Here is a 22456-nt window from a genome sequence, read left to right as displayed (position 1 = left end):
GCGCGTGATAGATTTTAACATCATAGAAGGAAATTCTTGTTACGAGGAAAAAAGGAACGTTTACAGATGCACACACGCAGGCACTGATATACACATACGAACTAGGACGCGCGCGCGCGCACTGGGCGGTCAGCGATCGCGGTCGACGATCTACGCTCGCCTCCTTTGGTCGATACCTCCGCCTCTCTCTAGTCCGAGAAATCTCTTTTATCTCAATAAAATCGTAATTATCTAAAAATTAGTGTATCTGTTGTCACTGGTTCGATCAACTCGCTTGGTAACACTAGGGAATCGACGCTGCGTTTAAAGTTGCCGCCAAAAGTACGGATACGAGTCGAGCCAATATTCCCTGTCCTGGCTCGACGCTTGCGGAGCCTCCAAAACCAAACTCCTACGATTCTATACTCGATTCTATATCACCTAACACACGATCCGATTTCAACGTGATTTCAACACGTGCACGTAGACCAGCAACGTGTCAGTCGGCCGTCCCTCGCGAAAACAGGGCTACGAATACCGCTATGAGAGGACTACTTTCGCCGTGGGGCGGTACACGAGGTGGCAACGTCGCCGTCCGCCAACTGTGCGTACGAGCGCGCTGATTGGTCGTGACCGGAGCAGAGGTTCGTTAGACAGGGGCGTACGCAGCAACCGTCGGACGCCCACCCCGTCGAAGAGGGATAAACGATGCACACCTCCTACTTTCTCTAGCCTTCCTTCCCCTCTTTTTACCGGTACCCCCCGGTCAGGGCCACGCTTGAGCGGGGTCGCGAGCACCGATGCCTTGTCGTTAGCTCGTGCTTTCTCCTTTCATCTAACATACTGCGAGGACCGAGCTAACTGATTGCCAGATGACGAGGGCGATCTGGAGAAGGGAGGAGCTGTACTACTCCCTCGCTATGCCGCCGCCCTTCTTTTCATAATCAGAATTTCGCTCTTTAGTTGGCCATGTATGGTGTTGTCGAGTAGGTTGCACGCGAGCCAATGTCGAAGGCTGATTTCTCTGGCCTTTCTCGGCTGATTCAATATGCCACCACAGATTTTCGTGCCTTTTGTCTGAAAATATTGATCGATGAAATTTAATTGGAAGAAGCCTTGGTAATATACAGGATGTTCCATGGATATGTTGCACGTTACCGCTGGTTATTGATTCGTTCCGAGATTTTGGTATTTGTCTTTTAGTTTTGGGAAAAAAATGTACAATGATAATAGTCCAATATGGGTTTTTATTAAAGTCAATGGCAATGACAAATGACAGTGAAATAAATTAATCTATAACATCGATCCATATGTCATGACTGCGTGACGTTACCGGCAGTAAATTAAATAAGTAGTATATATTTAAATTAGATAATCTATATAGACTGAGTTCCTATAATATACATTATAAATAAATCCATCCTCGATTAGCTTACGATCCATGCGCGTGGGTGACTATACACATGTAACGTATATAGTACCTGTATGATACTTTATGACTTTTGTTATAGTCAGCGAATAGTAACAAATTGAAGAACTGCATTGACGTTTGACTTTTGTAACATCGGCGTTTGACAATTATAGTGAGTGTAGTTCAATGATCGCGATGGAAGTGTGTGGTATAGTTCTGTCCCTGAATATTGCACCTGAGCATAGTACACGTATATACTCGGTCACACGTTTCTTTTAAATCACACCTATATACAGATTAGAATATATCCGTCCTCGCTTAATAAAAAACTGAAACGCTGTACACAAGATATTTACATATTAAAATTCAAAAATTCGAGATAACGTGTTTGTTTAATCGTTAAATAGTTTTAAATTAGACGCTGTTTACGCGGTTGAAACTTCTCTTTCTCTTCGTCTTCTTCACTTCGTTCGTGGTCGTTGTAGAAAGTATGAAAACACAGATATAGGTCTGCAAAGTAGTAATCCTAGAGCAATTTGTACTAGAGTGGGCTACATTCTTGACGTTTAGAGTGAACAATGATAATTCGTCATAGCAGTTTGAATGTATGTGTTGCATGGGTATGTGTGTGCATGGGTTTGTGTGAAGCTTAAAATTGTACAATGCCACAGAAGGTGAACCCCATTTTTTACAGTCCACCGCCTGATCTTTCTACGCTGATCTGTTTCTTCAATATATCTTTCTCATGCTGTGCTTCTTCCATCTCGGCCATCCTGGCGAAGCGCGAGTATGCCACGTGTCCAGATTTTATGGCAGACATCATCTATATAAAATTAAACATAACGCATAATCTTGGAAATGAAAAATAAAAAGAAAAAGAATAACTTTTTTTTAAAGAAATTTTGTAAAATAATCACAGTATTGCCGTCTGGCACAAGAGCAGCATGATACTAGTATACTTGAAAAACCAAAAAGAAAAAGATAGCGAAAAGTTTTAAATAATGTTCACACATTAGACAAGACACATTTTGATTAGACAGGCTACCTATAGATGCGGTTACGCTCTAAGAACGAACTGTTCGTGCAACGGAAAAAAAGGTGTCAGAAAAAAACTTTTATCAAGCGAGACTATAAAGGAAGAGCTTTGTTACGGGTAAATATCTATTTCTATCCAACAGGTCTTTTTTAGATTTCTTTTTTCGTTAATAGATTCCGAATGTTATTTAATTATATGTGAAATAAATGCAACAAAAAGGAGATTTGAAAGCGGCAGCAAGACTATACAGAAAATCCGTGCGTGCGAGCTTTCACAGACCTGAAGATATTCGTCCAACTCAACTTGACCATTCATATTAGTGTCGATTTCGCGCAGTATTTCATGAAGCTCTTCACCAGGTACTTCCTTGTCACCGAACAGCTGCGAACGGGCAAAAAAGGTACCGATTAAATATAATGCTTAATGATTTACCTGCAGGTAGTCTTGTAACTCCATTTGCCCATTGTAATTGAGATCAATTTCATTGAGCAAAATGTGCATCTCATCTTCGTTCATTTTTATGCCAAGTACCTGTACATCGACAATTAATCGTGTAATGAAAAAAACAGGAAATGCAAGCTAACTTTAATAGAATAATTTAACCAGACCTTGAGTCCTCTTCTGATGTCGTTAATGGAGACGTAACCCTTGTTGTCCTTGTCGATAATTCCAAACCGCTTAATGTACAACTGTATCTCCTCTTTCGTGAGATTAATAGGAATCTTATCGCGAGACGCACGATTTACCATTTGTCCCATCTCGTTGGCAAGGAACTCACTAGCCTCTTTGTGCTGCCTCTTCTTCTCCTCCGGTGACCAGTGTAATTCCTCTGACATGATGTCAATAATACCTGGGAGAGCCTCTTGTGCCGCTTGGACATTCAGGAACGCTAATCTGAGTCGTCGTGCGATCATGTCGATTGCTGTCCTCGCGTACTCACGAACGCCGTACCGAATCTGAAATTAATTTAAATTAGATGTGACAATAAATATGTAGAGAGAAAATAATTAGAAAGAATGGCCAATGGAATTTACTTCAGCATCGATATATGGAAACTCAGGATGAAGTTTTTTGCCTATAATTGGCCATCGTTTGCCAGTGAGAGAGGCCATCTTTGCTACAGCGAATGCACGATCACCATAACTCTTGGCTAAATGTTGAGCAACCTCGCATTCCAGACCAAAATCTTGCACTAATCTGATGTACATTGTTGGACTCCAACCATGAGCTCCCTCCAGGAGAAAATCATTGGTTTGACAGGGTCTTTCTGGTTTCAAGTCGCAAGCTAAAAAACAATACAAAAATTAATAATATTAAGGAAACAATCTTCAATATATTTGTCATGTGTACCTTTGATAGCTGCATCGATAGTCTCCTCAGCCATCGCCCTGTATGTAGTCCATTTTCCTCCGGCTATCGTTATAAGTTTTGTGGGACTAACGTGTACAATGTGATTTCTAGCAAGTGACTGAGTGTTAGGTTTGTTAGGATCGGACACAAGAGGCCTGATACCGCTCCAAGCGGACAAAACATCTCCTCGACGAACTTCAACGTCCGGGTTGAGGTAGTTCTTGACTTCACGTAAAATGAACATGATTTCGTCCTCAGTAGGTCGGGGATTATGCGTTACTTCGCAGGGTAAGTCAGTCGTTCCTGCGATCGTTTGTTTCTGCCATGGTAAGAAGAAGATTACTCGGCCATCGCTCGTTGATGGATCTAGCAAACCCATCTGATCAGGGCTAAATAAAATTTGTACAGTTATAAATATTTCCTTGAACCATTCTTGCAACAATGTAAAAAATATTCACCTATAATAACCTGGAAGAACGATATGAACACCTGAAGAGGGGCAGCAGATTTCCTTCACATCCTGGTCGTCCATTTTTCTGATATGATCTGTAAATGGTCCTGTTGCGTTTATTATCGCTTTTGCTTTCACGTCCCATTGTTCACCGGTGAGTTCGTCTTTCACGCGAGCACCAGTGAGTACTCGATTACCATCCTAATTAAAAAGAAAAAATATTGTTTTCATGAACAATCTATTTGCACGTATGTAGTTCTTATCTATAAAAGCTAGATAACAATCAACGCCAGTACCTTATCAAGACCCTTTGTGAGATTAACTACTTTGACGTGATTTACAACCGTTGCACCATGTCGCGAGGCTGTCAGAGCGACTGCCAAATTCATTCTAGCATCATCCTGTTGACCTGTTATAATAAAAAGAGCATGAAATTACTAGTGATAAAATATTTGAAAGAAAACATTAATAAAGAATGATGAATGCACGCGATAGACATGTACCATCATAGTAAACAATAGCCCCAGTGAGTTTGTCACCCTTTAACATGGGGAATAACTCTAATGCGTCTCGTTTTCTGAGAAAATACGATGATTTCACTGTCTTGCTTCCAGCTACGACATCGTACATCTTTATACCGAACCAGAAGTAAGGAATCTGCCACCGCCTGTTGAAATATAAGCGGTTGTTAGATAACAATTTTCATAAATTGCTTTCTTGTCCAACAAAGAAACGCAATTAGAAATTATCATACGTATAAACAGGCAACATAATTGGCAAAGGATGAGCAAGGTGAGGTGCATTGCGTAACATAGATGCTCTTTCTTGTAAGGCTTCGCTGACCATTCTGTACTGCTCTATGTCTAACTGCATTATAGCCTTCTGAAGATAACGAACTCCTCCATGGATCAACTTTGTACTCCTAGAAGAGGTACCAGATGCAAAGTCATCTGCCTCAATTAAAGCTGTTTTCAAACCTGAAAGTTACATGTATGATACATAGTTTGTCTATATATATTTAATTAAATGGTAATAGATTAAGAGATTGATGAATTACCTCGTGTACATGCATCCAACGCGCATCCAGCTCCTGTTGCACCACCACCAACAATAAGAACATCATATTCGTCATGAGTTTTCAATGCCTTCACCTGATCTTCTCTAGTTGGTAGAGGCCTTTTTGCTGGCTTTGTTTTTGACACATCTGCATGCACCTACATATATAAAATATAACATGTGTTGATTAGCTGCGCAGCATCACCTGTTGGTAAAACAGTCAAAGATGGAGCGTATAGATCATGATAAAAAAGCAATCCCCGCGTATTTAACACAGATTGAACGTCATTGATTACTTTGTCGAGACGCGAAACAATTATCACGATATATTTACGAGTATATACGACCCCGTATTGGATTGCGGCCTTGGATAATCAACCTTAGCCGGCTGACAATATAATCAATTACTGCTACGATTCTTTTCGCCGTGATAATTGAATCAAATGATCATTTGTCACGTGCCTATGGCCTATATACCCGTGTAAAAATATATGCAAAAACGTATTCATTTCTTTTTTCTTAATTTATGCAATAAATATTCATCTCAAAGTTGTATAAGATTTTTCATATTTATTTCGTTTGTTCGTCTAATCGAAATAACAAAACTGGTACATTCTGATGATACACATATATGGCATCAAGACAATCGTGTATTGAAATAGTCGAGCATCCCTGATAGCTCATCCTGGCCTGGCACAGACCTTCCTAGTAGTGAAATTTTGGTAATCACGTGACTGCTCGCTGATCACGAAACACTATACAACCTTGACTGTACGGCATAGATTACGTTCAGTAATAGCTTTTCGTCGCACGCTAACTTCAGAAAACACGCGACTGGTAGAATCTGATTTATTCCGGCAACAGCAATGCCTTGTATCAAAATTTTCACTTATTTGCATTTCTTCTACGTAACTATATATATATTCGATATAAAATGAACCTTAAAAAATTCGAATTATTTCTTTCGAATTACTTTACTTACTATGATTATCTAATATTATTATAAAAACCATAACTAAGTATTCTTGTAAAAAAAATCATGTACCTTTTTACGAATATTTAAAAAATTCCAATGATTCTATCTTTACTGATATTCTCGTGCTTTTTAACATAAGCCCATAAATAACTTTCAATCGGAAAGTTCCATACCAATCGTTCGATCATTTTTTACAGGAAATAAAACGAACATGAAAAAAATGCAAAGTAATACAAATCAATGTATCTGACAATTAATTATACTCACGGTATTGTCGGACATTAACAGATAAGAAGTAAGGGCACTGGCACCGAGAGCACTCGCGCCCCCCACTAATAGTTTCAACGATGCCATCTTACGTCACTCACGTGGGACAATCTTTCAGGAAAGATCTGGAAATGAACAGAAACGATCGCGTCATACACCGGTTACATAGTTACATAAGGTAAAAAGACCAAGTAGAAAAAAGTATGAGATATCGATAGAGGGTTATTAGCAAATACCCACATAACACGAGATAAGTTGACTACAATAGCAAAAAAATTGTAAACAGTTCGATACAATACAATGAATCGATGGCTACGAAACATCACATATAATTTCTTTGGACCGATTAATCGGTGCCCTTAATCTATTTAATGAATCACCGTTCGTGTTATTTGGCAATGTATCAACAGGTGCAACGTGCACTAGGGAATAGTCACTGAAAGATGCAACAAATATGTTATGGATAGAACGTCAAAGGGTCAGAGTAATTGGCTGACTATCATAAATCGAATTTTATTATTTTTGTGGAAAAAAGAATTCTTACAAAAAAGCTAACTTTTTTATAAATATTAAAATAATTGTTAAATGTAAATTTAAAGATAAATCAAGAGGGCAAAGATCTACGTTTTAAAAATGATCTATTGGCAGATATCCCAATATATAGGATAGAAAATATGTACCAATATATACGATAGGAATAGTCGATCGCACGTGACATGCCATTCCTGTATCTTTGCACCGTGTCATGTGGCATTCCGATGTGTCATGCGAGACATCATGCGTACAGCTCTGATATATTAACATTTTTCACGTGTATGATGTAACCGGTGCTTAATGATTATCATGTTACTTGTATGTTTTACGCTATGGTATTAAAAATAAAAATTCTTAATTATTTTTGCATTGTTATTCATTTATATGAATTGATTTATGTTGAAAAATTTTGATGGTGCCATTGAAGAATCAGAATGATTACCATAGCTGTCAATGTAATAAAAGTTTCGGATATAAAGCAATATATACACTGTAATTACATGACGTGCTAAAACTTCCTACTTACGAACGAGGAAACCCGCGCGATAAATGGTTAAATACATACTTATGTATATACACGCATACACAGTGAACACTATCGAGTTATCGCCTTTACAAAATATGCGATTGATAATGGCTATGTTTTTGATGGCACACTATGTATATATGGCTAATAAAATTCATAATCGTTTGCGGATGATTTTACTGAAATTCCAATGTTAAGTGTACGCATTTACGACATACCGACTAGATTCGCACATTTTTAGCTACGAATCATGGTTCCACATTTTAACGATAGGGCGTGTACACATATATACATGTAAGTAAGTCATGATAATAAACATAATGACTGCTTTAAATACAGGTAAAAAAGTAAATAAAAAGCATGTAAAAACGTGGTACTTTTTTCAAATTGGAATACATGTTTCAATTATTAGAAGCATGAAGATAAAAATTACATTTATACATATACATATGTATATACAAGATGATCTAAGATGGCCACCCTCTATTTTATCGACAGCTATCTCTGTACATTTTTACGATCTATTTTTTCTCTAAAAAGTCAGTCTACTTCCAGAAATTTATTATTGTTTTATTAACATAATTATTTACGCAAGGCGGACACTTTCACACCACCAGTAAAAATGATCGATAAATTCGAATTCAACCGTGACATCCCAATCGCGACGCACGTGCCGCTGACGCATTACTTTTTCTATCTAGCGACGCGTTAATTTTTATTTAAGGGTCCAATTAGTTCAAACACGATAAAAAGTTACAGTAGCGGTTGGAGAATACGAGGTTCATGTTGCATGGTTAATTACGACGTTTTTTGCTTTTCATGCCATTATTGTGTCGGTGTCAAAAAATAATTCACATTATGCTATTAAGACCTTGACAGTCCCCTAAAACATGTGGAATTACGTAAGCGAGCTGCTTATGTTAATCAGCAGACTCCAGCATTTTTCCTTTATCTTTTCCTGTTTTTTTATCAAGCATTAGTGCATTGAGATATCGTAGACGAAATATTCGGGTGAAAATATAGGAAATAATTTACCCAGTCGGATCTGAGTGTCATAAACCTTTCCACAATTATATTAGACTATATGCATATTGCGATAAAGCAAAAGTCGAGAACGGTGTCGCAAAGCTGCGTTTTAAAATAGCACCCGCAAACCCTGTGCCAAATGCCTTCGAGTGTTACTTGGATTGTAAGCGTCCTCATTATACAATCCAGCAACACGTCACGAATTCGTGAGAGAAAAAAAGAAGAGAAAATATTCAAGAACACTTATTCAAATGTCGATGAATGAAACATAGTAAACAATCGTTATCCCTTAATGAACAGATCGTCCCTAACAAGCCACCCCCCAGTACTAGGAACTAACGACCTCACAAGTTAAGTTATTCGAATTTCCATAAAAAATTAAAGAAGATGAAGACCACACGATCTACTCGTAAAAGTATTTGCTAATAAGTTGAATAATATGCATTAAACATTTTTATTTGAAAATGAAATATTATTTGTGGAATAACTGACAATTGTGATTGTGTAGTAACAATATTACTCACTGTGTATGGAACTGACAGTTACTAAACTGTGAAACACCCGCGCACAGTGGTGGTGAGTGCAATCAGCAAAATTAAAAATTAACGGTGCACATATTCAAGAGAATGCTGTCACACATTTCACTGACTCGCACGAGCGAATGGGACCGTAGTGAACAATCAAGCGACACTTAATAAAGATGTAAACTGACGCTCCACACCGCCATCTTTTATGAGTTTGTTGAATGAAAAAGTGGCGCGCTTATCAAATGCAAAATAATTCTATCATAATACTATGCCAACTTGAATCTATCATTTATTTTTTTCTTTAAACTTAACTTTTATTATTTTGAAGATTCTGAAAAAATTAGTTGGATTTATTACATTCAAAAGCTTCACGTATTGGTTCAATCAATTATATTATTTTATATTCACATTTTTTGTACAAAACAAATGGTTTCCTTTCACAATGTCAAAAAACAGATTAGTCAAAAATACTCGGTATCTTATTATTTGATACTTGCAAATCGTTCGTAAAATAGTGATTCTTTTTCTCTTGGTTATCTTATGTAGCATAACTTACATACGAATTATGCACCGTTCGTACCAGAAATAAAATAATCTTTCGTTATTTTACAAGCGAAGTATCTGTACAAATTAGACACTCGTTTTAGTTATTTTGAACAATGATAAAAGTATTGAATATACAATAAAAGTCTTGTGTATTAGACAAAATAACATCCGAAATCTTAATGCTAATAATAGGTGGTGTCACATGTCGGCTCTACAATCTAATAAAATAAAAGATGTAAACATAGTACAAATGCAGAGGATGTATGATGAATGGATGTACAATAAATAGCAAAAAGTCATTGCAAAAAAAAAAGGTGTAGTTCCGGAAAGTCCCGGTGGCCGAACGACACGAAATTTGGGGGAAGGGGGAGGAGGGTGGGTCGACGCCAAATATAAAACATTAGCTTCAGCCAACCATTAGTTTCCGAGATATTAATAAAAAACTTTCAATACTATACATTGAAAACTGCGAATACAAACATTACTAAACATTGAATGCTACTTATCCAGATGTTACTAACAACCATCTTCACTGTAGTGGTTGCCACCCTCACTGTTGAGTGGCCTCAGTATCTATAGTGTTCCACGTAAAATTTTGACGAAACAATGACTGTTCTGATATTGCCGGCCGGATAGATATTTGGCGGTATTATTAGATACAGTGCTCTAGCTCGACTGATCGGCAACATGATTACATATATAATTAGTTTATGCTAGATTAAAATCCACGCTTTCAGTGGCTGCTTTGTTCAATGAGCCTTATTTGGATGAAATTATCACCCTATAGATACTGGGCCTATACTCAACACTTGACGGCAACGACCACTACAACGAAGACGGCTGGTTAGTAACATCTGAATAGGCAGCACTCACTGTTTAATAATGTCTGTATACGCAGTTTCAATGTATAGCACTGAAAGCTTTTTACTAATATCCCGGAAATTAATGATTAGCTGAAGCTAATATTTTATATTTGGGGACTACTCCACCTCCCCACCAAATTTCGCATCGATCAGCCACCGAGGCCTTTCGGAACTTTATCCAAAAAAAAAAGATCAAGACACACAATGTAGCTAAAATCTACTATTTACACAAGTTGTTATATCAAAATATATGATCATTTTTTTATTACACAATTAGTCATTCTTTTTTTTCCTTTCGTATTATTCTTGTGAGCTAGAAATATGAGTTAGAAATTACACCTCGTCAGATGCAAGCACCTCTCTGTCAGTGGGTGAAGATGACTTCTCTTTTCTCTCATCTTCTTTCATTTGAAGAGCAACTGCGGATTCAAGCACCCGTATCCTGCCCTCGTGTTTCACGATCACTGCTTTCAATTTTCTTATTTCCTCAGTAAATTCTTTCAACAGTTCCTCCTAAAGAAATATAACTATTAAAATCTTCATCTAAGAAACATGTGAAAATAACGTACAGTAATGCCTGCAGAGGCCTGTGTTGCATTTTGTGCAGAATTAGAAGAAGCAACTTTTGCCCCTTTGCTCAAGATGTTCGACTTCTTATGCACTTTGAGCTCATTTTTGGCTACCGAGGGCTGATACCCATCCCTTAAGGATATTAATACAGGATCAGCGTCAGTTCCGTTTTCCCATTCTTCAGCAGAAATCGCAGCTGTGTCGCCAGGGGTGTCAGGATACAAATCTTCTTGAAATAGTTCAGACTGAAAATGAATAAATTGTATTATGATGATATAACCGATTATATATCAGAGATATGTTTAAATTGTACCTTTCTTGGTACAGTCATAGAGATAACCTGGCAAAAGCCTGAATTGTTGAGCCGATAAAATCTAGTTATTTCACAGCTATTAACATCACAGCCTCGTTTTGGCATCATTCCTATACCTCGTTGAGGGTCAGGAGTTTGAAATGTATTGATATAGTGAACAAAAGGAGGTTCAGGGGTAATCTCAAAGTATCGAATCACAGAATCACCCTTCCCACATAAATACACTAAATTCGTGTCAGGATCGTACAGGGGAAACATAACTCCATTACTTGTATCCAATTCTACCATAACTATGGGTTCACCTAACATGTCAGGGGCACGCAGTGAATACTGCCTCTCAGACATTTTACTGAAACCTGTGGTAAAGATCAAGCCTCCCCTGAAAACATAGTAAACACACATCTTTGTGGACACATTTAAAACATATGTTCATACGTACAAATATAATTCCTACAAAAATATATAATTGATTTTTAAATATTATACCCTTATACAGTATAACCATTTTATCTTATTGCTTCTTGAATTTTTTTTTATTTAAGTTAATCATCAAAACTGAATAACATCCACCTTGTTACAACATTTGAAAATTGCTGTGCCTCTGCACAAACCATTAAGTCCATATTAAACCATACAAATGTGAAATAACATAAAACAAGTATAGCAATCATTAAGGAACTGTGTTGTTTGTATGTCAAATCATTACAAATTGTATTTAATTAACAATCAGTGTATCAGCTGGTCACTGAATTTTTTATGATATATTCGTCTATTTTCCAAAACAGATGTCAATAGCATTCAAAATTGTATTAATGATTTTTTCCTGATTGCAAAGATCACACTTTATCATACATATTAGTGTAGTTATTTCACTGTACTCTGTTCTTGTACACATATTTATTTATCAATATGCATAAAATGTTATATTTTAAAGTAATAACTTGATATACAATACTTACTGAAACTTTTATGCAGATACTACACAGTGGACATCTTGATACTTTCATTTATTAAGCTGACATCCTCCTGATGTGTTGAGAATTTTCAATCTTCAAGTTTTCCATTAAAAAATACCAAATCTCGCACTACACAAATTGGAAAGACCATGTGATAATAAAAAATAAGGATATTCTTAATGTGCAAATAGAAGTGTATCTATTATAGAACTTTAACAAATACTTCTTATACGAAGTATGAATCACATGTCATTAAAAAAATACTACAGCCTGCTATAAAATAAATGTCACATTTTTGCTGTACTCTATTACCCTGGATAAATATATATATATACACACACACACACATGTATGTATACATACATATATTTGTGTAAAAAGGCGGATGTATATTGTTTGATGATTATTTAATGTGAAAGATATGTTGATAGTGTTTTATTATTCCTAAATACATTTTCCAGAAACAATTATATGAAACTTATCAGCTTTTATGTGCATAATGGTAGAAATATTTATGATTAATTGCATGTAGAAGTAAAAACTGAAAGACTTTATGCATTTATAAGTACCCATTGATGGAAAATTTACATACCTCAGAAATATTGCACGTGTTGCCTTACTACCTTCATGTGCAACAGCTTCTTCTAATATTTCTCCTGTTCTTGGATCCAAAATTCGAATTTTCTTATCTTTACAAGTAGTGACTAATCGGGATCCATCCCAATTCCAGCATGCAGAGTAAATCATGTCTGGATGACAATCTATTCTCACTATGGCCTCTCCTGTGCCTACATTCCAAATCAAGACAAGATTGTCTGATCCAGCTGTGAGCAACACATTCAATGCTGATGGATGCCATAATACAAGACCAACCCTACGCTGATGTAACTGAAGGTCTACCACAGATTCAGTTAATGTCCTGGAAATACCACCATCTGGTATTTGCCATACTTTAACTACGCAATCTTCAGAACCAGATGCTATGACATTGTCATTATGGGGACACCATGCAATGTCTAATACAGGACCTTTGTGTCCACCAACTAAAGGGTAATCTGCTGGTATTCGACCTACCTATAATAATTCGAAGTAACTATCAGGACTACTTTCTAAGCATTCATTCAATACTTGTATAATCTTACTGTGTAAATGTCAAGTGCTTTAACATCACTATAGTACAGGCAACTCTTGAATGACAAATGTAATTTTTCTTCACCTTATTTGACACTTTGTACAATGTATATCAAGTGTTACTTATGAGGTGCCTGTACTTAATTCAGAAGGAACAATTGAACAACATATACAGTTAGTTGAAAGGATAAAACTCACTTTGTTGTGTGGCAAGACTATGAAGGCACCACCGCCAGCAGATTCCACAATGATGGCGAGGAATTTCGGGTTCACGGCGCAAAACGTTGAATCCCATGAGGACTTGGACACTCTTATATTGTCGTAACATTGTTCACGTTTCAGAGCAGTCCCGTACACGTGGCGGAACTTGCTGCTGCGCACCACACGGAAAGACATATCTGCACCTATTTTCCAAACAAATGAAAGAAAAAAATAATAAAGGGAGCACAGAGGTTAATGTAAAAGATGCAGATATGGTACCTTTCTTATTATAATTATTTTAATAAATTAATGTTACGTGTCCATCGCTAGCGTGGGCGTCGCGTGGACCATCCCCGTTTTATAAATAGATTCCCCACCCTCGACGTTGAAAATGAGCGCGACTGAAATAAGAATATTTTTCGAAACCTGACTTTTACGGTTTACGGCCCTCAAAAATGCGTTCAGTGCTGCCAATTATCCATGAATATTTTCGAAATATTTCAGTAGGCCATAATTGGTATGGCAATCAAAAAATAGACACGATCTACCCGAAAATAAACTAGCCGCTGCTTTTATGCTACGATGATTCACACATGATCGTCATAGCGTTCCTGAATTTACATTACTACACGTACGGTGCCGTCTAAGGCGTGGATTGCAGCCCAAATAAACTCTATTCTGATATTTTCGGACAAGACCAAACCTTTTGACGTTATGCCAACAATAAAGAAGCTTCACAAGGGAGTACCGAAATTTCCACGCCACTGGAGAACGCATTTGGGTTAATTATATTCAATTAAACGTCTTTCAAGTGGAATTAACATATTAGAAATCAGTTTCAAGTTAACTAGAGCAGAATTTTTTCTTGACCACAAAAACGAATTACCATCTATCGTCCACCCTGAGTTTTGTTACTTTATTTTACCCCGAACTTCACCAAAATTGATGTTAAGCAGAAAACTAAGTTATAAAGGAATAATTTCCACGTCCCGATTAGTACTTTTGCTATCGTCGACAGATTGACGCCGACTGTTAACTGTATCTAATCTACCACGTGTTTGTATACGGTACACACACTTGCACAGAGGTATTCACGCAGTAATTGTATACATACTGTGACCGTGCTGATAAGAATGCAATGATGCATCCAACGAGACGATAAAGTAATATTTCTTTTAAAAGGAACGACGAACACTTCCGACGAATTTTAACGTTCCCGCCGGCAATAATGTTGTACAGTAATTCACCAAATGACCACATAGTAGCGCTATGACACGCACGGCTGGATCATTTGAGAGCACCTTATTTGGAAGTGCGCACCCTGCTCCCGCGAATACCTACCCTTGAAGTTACCACCTCTGTCGTATTATGACTTATAAATTCGTCTACACTCGTGAAACTTTCTTACAATTACTATCTCATGTCTTACCACTACCCCCCTCCACCTCTATTCCCTCCGAGGCACTTGTATACGTACGAATTGAACGGTTTGCACATATAGCACGAGCAGCAGGATAACCGGTGAAGCTTGTTCAACGATTTTCGCGTGAATAATTTTTTCCGGGGCACCAGTGTGCAAAAAAGCAGTTCTCACCGACGAATTTTTTCCCGATGACAGGCGATGCACGCTTTTGGAAAAGAACTCTCCCCACCCCCCAAATCTCTCGCGCTAATGAGGATGATGGATGCGCGCGCTTCTAAGCTCAACATGGTCGTTCCTTGGCGCAGAATATACACGTTTTAAGAATACATCCGAAATACTTCGTTAAAAAATCATTTATAGCTCAATATTAATTAGAAAATTAGCCAGTATTATTAATCGATTGTTATTTGCGCGCTTCTTTTTCTTAAATATAATTGTAGCTAAAACTATTATACACAACGAGCTAGTACTATTTGTATAAAGCAATTATCTTAATAAATTAATTAATGTAGTTGAAAATGTAATAAACGTTTTATTTTTCATGATAATTGAGAGAAAAAATGTCTAAATTTATTTAGAAATTATGTATTGTTCATTTTTGGAATACCTACACTATATTTTCTGGCGTATCCGCCTTTAATGTCGTTGTCATTCTATTTTTAGTAGTCAGCCCTTTGTAAAGGAAAAATGACTATTTTTGTAATCTGTAAGTTCAATAAAATGAATAAAATTTATAATTTTTTAATCATTTTTGTTTTAATGGATGCGCGCGTTTCTAAATGCAATATGGCGCTCTAAACGCGGAATATTGAAAATTCTAAGTCACGTCCACATCAATCATTCAGTAAGTAAAATTGTAATTAATCTTTAATTGTAATTAATTACAATAAACTCTGTAATTAATTTTTGTAATTAATTTTTATCTGTATTTGATATTTAAGAATTTATGATTGATTACATTTGCATTGCAATAAAAATATTGAAAAGCAGACTTAAATAATATATATTCAAGTGGGCATCCATAGAACATACTTAAAATTAAAAATCACCTTGATGGATATGTGACTAACGTATCTTCGTATCATTCATGACGATCATCTCGAAGTTGCATATGGTCGCATGTATGTTTTGTTGTTGCGAGCGATGATATGTTCAGATAAGACTGTGAATACTTTCATACTTTAACATTTAGTTGGTAGAAATGGGTAATCAAGTGACACGTGCCGGGCATGCATCGAACAAGAAGACTGATGCTGTCCCGCACACCGGCGACATGGCCAATGCGAATAGTCTGTCGAAAAGTTCCTCCGGAACCGAATTAGAAAGTAATTCGCATATGCAGTTCTTTCCGATCGAGAGTCTAGCAAAGGTATGAAATTACCTTATAAATGCTACCGTATCATATTCATTGCGTTTTCAGCGTGAATCGATCAAAGAAAATTTGTTCAATATATCACAAAAGAATGGTGATTTTGTCCGATAAGTATTAATTGTTACAGACAGTTTTTTTGCTATTTTATAATTGCGAACTGTCTTATGCGTTTCATGAATGATTTACAGGTTGCTTTTGAACATTCACCCGTTATATGATTATTATTATTAGTATAACCTGTAAAAATGCTCTGGAAGTAATATGTTTCTCATAGATGACATTATTGTGTTGGAAAGTTTAATTTTGATCGTTGTTGGCTTTACTTAAAAATTTTAACAAATATGTGCTTATTCTAGTCTTATCAAATTAAATATTTTGTTATTTTAATATGATAACACTGATTCAAATTAATTTTAAAGAATATACCAGTGACATTATGTATAATACATTTTGCAGACTTTGTCTCATTTATCTCATGATGAGGAACGTGTAAATGGTATTACAAAATCTGTGTTCCAACGGTACCTCTTCCCTAATTATCTAGAACTAGGCGAAAATTTGTTCAACTATCTTTATCATGCTGCTAATGTTAGTACTTCATATTTGAGTGCCAATTCTTTCAAACAACAAGCTGAGAAGTTCATTTCTATAATGAATGATCAAATCATATTAGAAAATTATGTGAAAATGTATTCGGATGTAAGGGGAGATGGAAGTATTAGTCCTGACAGATTGAAAGCCTTATTGAATCTTTCTTATAAAATTGCCATGGACAGTAGTGGAACTCCTTCATGTCTCTATGCAGAACAAATAATTAATGCAGTTGCTGTATCTTGTGTCAGTAAATTTAATATTTATTACAATATAGTTTATATATTATTTGCTTGCATATTATAAAAGAACATGTTACAGTTTCATGGCAAATATGCTTTGTCTGTGAGTTATGTGAGCAACTGGATTTGGCAGCATTGTCCACGCATAGTCTATGGTCCTCATCGTTATGTAATTCATGTATTGACAACCGCTTATCGCAATGGCAAAGCTCTGTTGTCTAAAGAACAACCTCAACCACATCTGGAGATACCAACACCTATATTAGAACAACCAGAGTCCTTAGATTTTCCTCAGATTTTACTACCTGTAAGCTATGTATGGTTGTTATCAACCACTCTACCTCAATGCTACCTTCAGGTATATACCAATTTGAAATCTTGTTATATATTTTATTACACTAGAGAATAATAGAATAATTAAATATATATTTAGGCAGATGATTCACCAAAGGATATTACTCATGCCTTGATAGCTAAGAGAATGGGCAGTGTATGTCCTAGACACTGGACATTGTTATACAATAGCTCAGAAAATGGGACAGGAGCTAATCGTTTTCTTCATCATGTGCTAGGTTACAGAGGTCCCACTCTATTATTCATACGAGCTGTTAGTCCAGACAAAGATACAGTCTCTCCCACACTTTGTATATGTTCAGCAGTAGAATGGCGTGAAAGTCATCTGTATTGGGGTGACGAAGATTCAATGGGCATTGAACTGTTTCCCTCATATAGAATTATTGAGAAAGGAGGCAAAGTATTATACCTGAATACTAACATCAGGGGCTATCCTCACGGATTACGATTCGGAAGTAATACCCGCTCGCCATATATCAGTATAGATGAATCATTCCATTCAGTTAGTATTGCAGGTGCACCTTATCCAATTGCTAGCTTAGAAATGTGGGGTTGTGGAGATACGAAATTGAGGTAACATATAGTTTTGTTCAGAATACCTTTTAAAAGTCAGATAAATTTGAATGAAAAAAATTAATGGAACAAATTTTTTAGGGAACGTCAATTGGAAATTAAAAAGTGGCAAGTAAAGGAAGCAGAAAAGCAAAGGACCGTTAAGTTAAGCGCTAGCGACTGGATAGATCATCCTGATCGCTACTTACTTGAATTGGCGGGTAGGGCATCTTATAACGAGTCGAATAAATAGTCCTAAGAAGATACTGTATTATAGCACAAAATTAATTCAGGATTCTAGTAGATTACTTGTATATATGTATATACTATCAAGCATATTGCTGCTAGAATATGTACTTATGCTGTATGTGTAAGATCGCAACCACCATATTCAATTTGCTTTTTATTTTAAATGTGTACTTATCTAGTACACCGAGAAATGCAGATTATAATTATTTATGGTTATAAATATGTCAGAACAAGGCGACGATTTTTTATATTTGATGAAAACTGACAAATTGACATCGAAATACCATTTAAACTGTATAGTAGCAGCAAAAAGAACATTTTTTTAATTTATTAGTTATGCTTTATGAAATTGTTACTTAAAACTAAAATCCAAGTACTTATTTCAATGACCTAACGCAGTATATTTTAAAATCGTACTTTCATGCTCAATAATATTAGCGTATTAGCATAAATGATACGAGTGAAATTCTTGAAATATTCAAGATGAAGATGTGCTATCTTATAGAATGACGATTGAACATTTATGATATTCAAATAATTTTTGTTAATATTGTACTTTTTTAATCGTCGATAGAATATCAAATATACACGTGTACTTGTTGAAAGTAGGATAAATGTAGGTGCTGTTGCACATTTCTGTGTGACCTTAAAAGAAACCTCAGCTATCGTGTGCCTTAACTTCGTGTTGTCTAATTCGATCAAACGCGATGCATATAATTTTCGTAAATTTGCATTTTTTTGTATTTTGAAGCTGTGACCATTATAGCGTGCCTTATGTACATACTTAAGAAAAAGAAATTAATAAAATGCGCCGGATACTAATACTAGACAAAATAATGACGCAAACAACGAAATAAAAAGTACGCTTTGTGAGCTATATTCGCGTCCGAAATCGTATTTTATCTTTTGTGGACAAATTTTCCAGCGTTCCATAACTTATTACGAAAAATTAGGATTTTGTTCTCGAATAAAATTTGTATCTGAATAAACAATGAAGTAGCTAAAAGGGTTTTTTTTATTTTAATGAACACGGTTAATGAACAACGTTGCCTCTTCGTTGATGAATAAATAAAATACTTAACATATATTTGTTGTTATTTTTCGATTCCCAAAGAAATGATCATGCTTAATATAATTTTTAATATGTTTTGTTTAGTCATTTCCATAACTTTCCGCTTCAGCAACTATGATAGAAGAATTTATTATTGCTCAATATGAGAATTCTTGATATAATATATATTTCTACGGAAAGACGAGAATTACATAAAATCGTTCAGTCTTATTCCAAAAAGGTAATTCAAACATTATGTAATACACGTACATAAATTAAAGCAATTTTAAAAATATCGATCATGAACTGAGCTAATTTTGCAACGTCACTGAATAGTGGAAAGTAAGAGAAAATAACTTTTGCATAATTTTTACATAAGTACCTACATTGATACAACTGAACTTTCTCAAAAATATATCCGATGAAGATCGACGTGATCTCTAAAGATTCATTCATGGCTTACTGTAAAAAACCCTATATTAGGATATCATATGAGGATACACTTGTTTAAATAAATATATAAAACTATATCTAATAGGTTTTATATTATTTATGCTACCTGATGAATACGGGATGTGCTACGAATGGAAGATACGCAAATCCAATATACTCATCTCTAAAATAAAACGATCGTTTGAAACATTGAAGTGATAGAAGAACACGTATCTTGGAATGCAGCTAAAGACGGTTGTAATTATAACCGGCTGTATAGAATTGGAAGTGGTCAGATTGACCAAAGTACGTTTGGAATTCAATATCTCCGTCATCGATATCGTGTTCACTGTCATAACGAGATCGCTTTTTAGGATCAGAAAGAATTCCATAGGCTTCACCGACTTCCTTAAACTTCTTTTCTTGTTCTTTCTTTTCCCCTTCCGTTGCATTAGGGTGTCGATCTGCGTACAATAGCGTAAAAACCGACTAATATAATTAAATTATGGTCTAACTGAAGGATGATACATGTTTAAACATTTACCAGGATGATGTACCATTGCCCGTTTCCTGTACGCTTTTTTGATGTCATCAGTCGATGCATTCTTACCAATACCTAAAATCTTATAATAATCTTTCCTCTTTGATTGTTTCAATGCTAATTTCGCTTCCATCAGCAATCGTTTGCTATCTATAAATTAATGTTCAAGATGATTACTTACAAATATTATTTCTTTACCATAAAAGCGAACTTTCTCTTTTACCGCGACTCTTATCCAGTTTACACGCTTTCTCGAAATCATGAATAGCTTTTTCGTATTCTTTAAGTTCCATATAAGAAGTCGCTCTTTTCAGAAGGGCTTTCAAATAATTTTCATCTAGTTTTAGTGCTTCTGTACATTCTACTATTGATTCGTTTAATGCACCTAACTATAAAGTATTGAAATAAATTAATAATTTCTTTTCAAAAATTAATTTCAACAAAAAGCGAAAATATAATACCTTTGCTGCGACTAATGCTTTATTGAAATGAAGTTTTGCATTTGTAATTTTGTTTAGGGGATCTATAGTCAAGGCTTGTGTGTAATATCTATATGCTTGTGAATACTGCTTCAGTAAATAAGCCGCGGCTCCTTTCTCTTTTTCCGTTTTCAAGCTTTTGGCTCGCTGCAAAATTACAATACAATGCGTAGATGTTTTATACAAGTATCAAAGCATTTACTACCTTATATATTTCTAATGCTTTGGCATGATCTGGCGCCAATCTGAGCACTTGCTGAAAGTGTAGATATGCCTTGTCAATATTATCTTCGAAATACTGACACATACCACGAATATATATGGCATCTGCATTTTGCTTATCAATATGTAAAATGTCACTAAAATGTAAATAAGTAACTTAGAATATTTTTTACTACTTTAAACACGCAAAAGAAAATAAACAACATACTTTGCTATTTCTTGTGCTTCCTGATACCTTTCTAAAAATGCCAAGCATTCAGCTTTGGTTAATTTAAACCTTGTACTAGCAGTACTCACATCGCAAATACGGTCCATGCAGTATACAACCTGCAATATTTGGATGTATTAAACATTACTATCTAGATTAGTCTCCACATCATTTTGATGTGTTTGAAAATTAAATCCCAAACCTTACGATAATCCTTAACATCATATGCCTCATCTGCATCTTTAAGATACCTTTTTACATATTCTATTATGATCCTTACTTTTGTAGCAACAGACTTATTTTCAGGATCAAGTTCTGTCAACTTTGATAAAGTAAATTCAGCTTGAACAATTTCTCCCAAAAATAAACAACATCTTATAACTCTTGTATAATCCTAGAAAAAAAATGAATTGAAATAAAGAATAATAATTTCATTTATAATATACCTGTATATGTACGTATAGCTTACTTTGGGCTGTTTGGGATCCAATTCAATGCACTTTTTCGCATCTTCCAAAGCACGATGATATGTTCCAATCATCATGTAACATGCTGCTCTGTTTCTATAATATAATGCATTGGATTTTGGACACAGATCTAAAAGGATATTCATTCTATAGATTCATCAATTCACACTAACAATAAGATTCATCAGTTATAAATATAATACTTACCAATAAGTTCACTGTACTCTTTCACTGCTTCCTTATATTTTTTATCTAAATAAAGTTTCTTGGCAAACTCATTCCGCTTCTCTACCATTCTGAAATAGGCAGGTGCTTTCACCATATCAATTATGTAAACCCATAAAAAATTACCCAAATTATAGATTAAATATAAAATAACGTTTATTAAAAATTTTAAGCAATGTTGAAGGCTAAATTGAATATATTGTGCCTGTACATTCGAAAATGAACAATTAACGTATTAAATGAAACACGACATTATATTTTCTCGTTGTATACTTACTCTTTGGAAAACTCGGGACTCTTTATCATCACTGTATGTTTTTACAAATACT

At 35.4% G+C, this 22456-nt stretch overlaps 4 protein-coding genes across 10 annotated transcripts; 1 reads left to right on the top strand and 3 right to left on the bottom strand.

Annotated features, from left to right (window-relative positions):
• Nucleotides 1-1283: 1283 nt before the first annotated feature.
• LOC108575650 (glycerol-3-phosphate dehydrogenase, mitochondrial) lies at nt 1284-9270 on the bottom strand. 2 transcript variants are annotated; one of them, XM_017938496.1, is made up of 12 exons: nt 9137-9270; nt 6527-6651; nt 5285-5441; nt 4982-5204; nt 4731-4894; nt 4524-4636; nt 4235-4428; nt 3777-4165; nt 3461-3711; nt 3035-3382; nt 2859-2957; nt 1284-2213 (listed from the first exon to the last, which is right to left on the bottom strand). In XM_017938496.1, the coding sequence occupies exons 2-12, from the start codon at nt 6611-6613 to the stop codon at nt 2079-2081; spliced, it is 2160 nt and encodes a 719-aa protein (XP_017793985.1). In that variant the 5' UTR covers nt 6614-6651; nt 9137-9270; the 3' UTR covers nt 1284-2078. The 2 variants fall into 2 exon arrangements, with proteins under 2 accessions (XP_017793985.1, XP_017793984.1); XM_017938495.1 differs by lacking the exon at nt 2859-2957 and adding an exon at nt 2706-2807 and having other exon boundaries at nt 1285-2213.
• A 565-nt stretch (nt 9271-9835) lies between these two features.
• On the bottom strand, nt 9836-15376 carry LOC108575677 (coronin-1C). Of its 6 annotated transcripts, none has more exons than XM_017938538.1 (6): nt 15314-15376; nt 13717-13922; nt 12980-13461; nt 11432-11810; nt 11118-11363; nt 9836-11061 (listed from the first exon to the last, which is right to left on the bottom strand). In XM_017938538.1, the coding sequence occupies exons 2-6, from the start codon at nt 13912-13914 to the stop codon at nt 10882-10884; spliced, it is 1485 nt and encodes a 494-aa protein (XP_017794027.1). In that variant the 5' UTR covers nt 13915-13922; nt 15314-15376; the 3' UTR covers nt 9836-10881. The 6 variants fall into 6 exon arrangements, with proteins under 6 accessions (XP_017794027.1, XP_017794026.1, XP_017794028.1 ...); XM_017938537.1 differs by lacking the exon at nt 15314-15376 and adding an exon at nt 15197-15300; XM_017938539.1 differs by lacking the exon at nt 15314-15376 and adding an exon at nt 15061-15163.
• Nucleotides 15377-16239: 863 nt separating this feature from the next.
• Nucleotides 16240-18803, top strand: LOC108575698. The gene is made up of 5 exons (XM_017938569.1): nt 16240-16511; nt 16971-17351; nt 17427-17705; nt 17781-18274; nt 18356-18803. Exons 1-5 carry the CDS (start codon nt 16344-16346, stop codon nt 18504-18506), a joined length of 1473 nt encoding a protein of 490 aa, XP_017794058.1. The 5' UTR covers nt 16240-16343; the 3' UTR covers nt 18507-18803.
• Nucleotides 18804-20231: 1428 nt separating this feature from the next.
• On the bottom strand, nt 20232-22456 carry LOC108575635 (dnaJ homolog subfamily C member 7). Its single transcript, XM_017938476.1, has 10 exons — nt 22405-22456; nt 22110-22198; nt 21905-22032; nt 21638-21829; nt 21436-21554; nt 21211-21364; nt 20988-21152; nt 20750-20915; nt 20530-20676; nt 20232-20449 (listed from the first exon to the last, which is right to left on the bottom strand). Exons 1-10 carry the CDS (start codon nt 22431-22433, stop codon nt 20232-20234), a joined length of 1407 nt encoding a protein of 468 aa, XP_017793965.1. The 5' UTR covers nt 22434-22456.

This window comes from Habropoda laboriosa, unplaced genomic scaffold, assembly GCF_001263275.1.
Source record: "Habropoda laboriosa isolate 0110345459 unplaced genomic scaffold, ASM126327v1 scaffold295, whole genome shotgun sequence".
NCBI classification, from domain to species: domain Eukaryota; kingdom Metazoa; phylum Arthropoda; class Insecta; order Hymenoptera; family Apidae; genus Habropoda; species Habropoda laboriosa.
Note: the sequence above shows the minus strand (reverse complement) of the source record. Positions and strands in the feature narration are given on the sequence as shown.

Coding starts and splice junctions, on each gene's coding strand:
- LOC108575677 (XM_017938538.1), bottom strand. CDS start 13,914: ATGTCTTTCCGTGTGGTGCGCAGCAGCAAGTTCCGCCACGTGTACGGG. Junction 13,462..13,716: donor TAGTCTTGCCACACAACAAA/GTGAGTTTTATC, acceptor GAATTATTATAG/GTAGGTCGAATACCAGCAGA. Junction 11,364..11,431: donor CTATGACTGTACCAAGAAAG/GTACAATTTAAA, acceptor ATTCATTTTCAG/TCTGAACTATTTCAAGAAGA.
- LOC108575650 (XM_017938495.1), bottom strand. CDS start 6,613: ATGGCATCGTTGAAACTATTAGTGGGGGGCGCGAGTGCTCTCGGTGCC. Junction 4,637..4,730: donor GGCTATTGTTTACTATGATG/GTACATGTCTAT, acceptor TTATTATAACAG/GTCAACAGGATGATGCTAGA. Junction 3,712..3,776: donor TATCGATGCAGCTATCAAAG/GTACACATGACA, acceptor ATTGTTTTTTAG/CTTGCGACTTGAAACCAGAA.
- LOC108575698 (XM_017938569.1), top strand. CDS start 16,344: ATGGGTAATCAAGTGACACGTGCCGGGCATGCATCGAACAAGAAGACT. Junction 16,512..16,970: donor CGATCGAGAGTCTAGCAAAG/GTATGAAATTAC, acceptor TACATTTTGCAG/ACTTTGTCTCATTTATCTCA. Junction 18,275..18,355: donor TGTGGAGATACGAAATTGAG/GTAACATATAGT, acceptor CAAATTTTTTAG/GGAACGTCAATTGGAAATTA.
- LOC108575635 (XM_017938476.1), bottom strand. CDS start 22,433: ATGATAAAGAGTCCCGAGTTTTCCAAAGA. Junction 21,830..21,904: donor TGGATCCCAAACAGCCCAAA/GTAAGCTATACG, acceptor TTTTTTTTCTAG/GATTATACAAGAGTTATAAG. Junction 20,677..20,749: donor TAAACTGGATAAGAGTCGCG/GTAAAAGAGAAA, acceptor ATTAATTTATAG/ATAGCAAACGATTGCTGATG.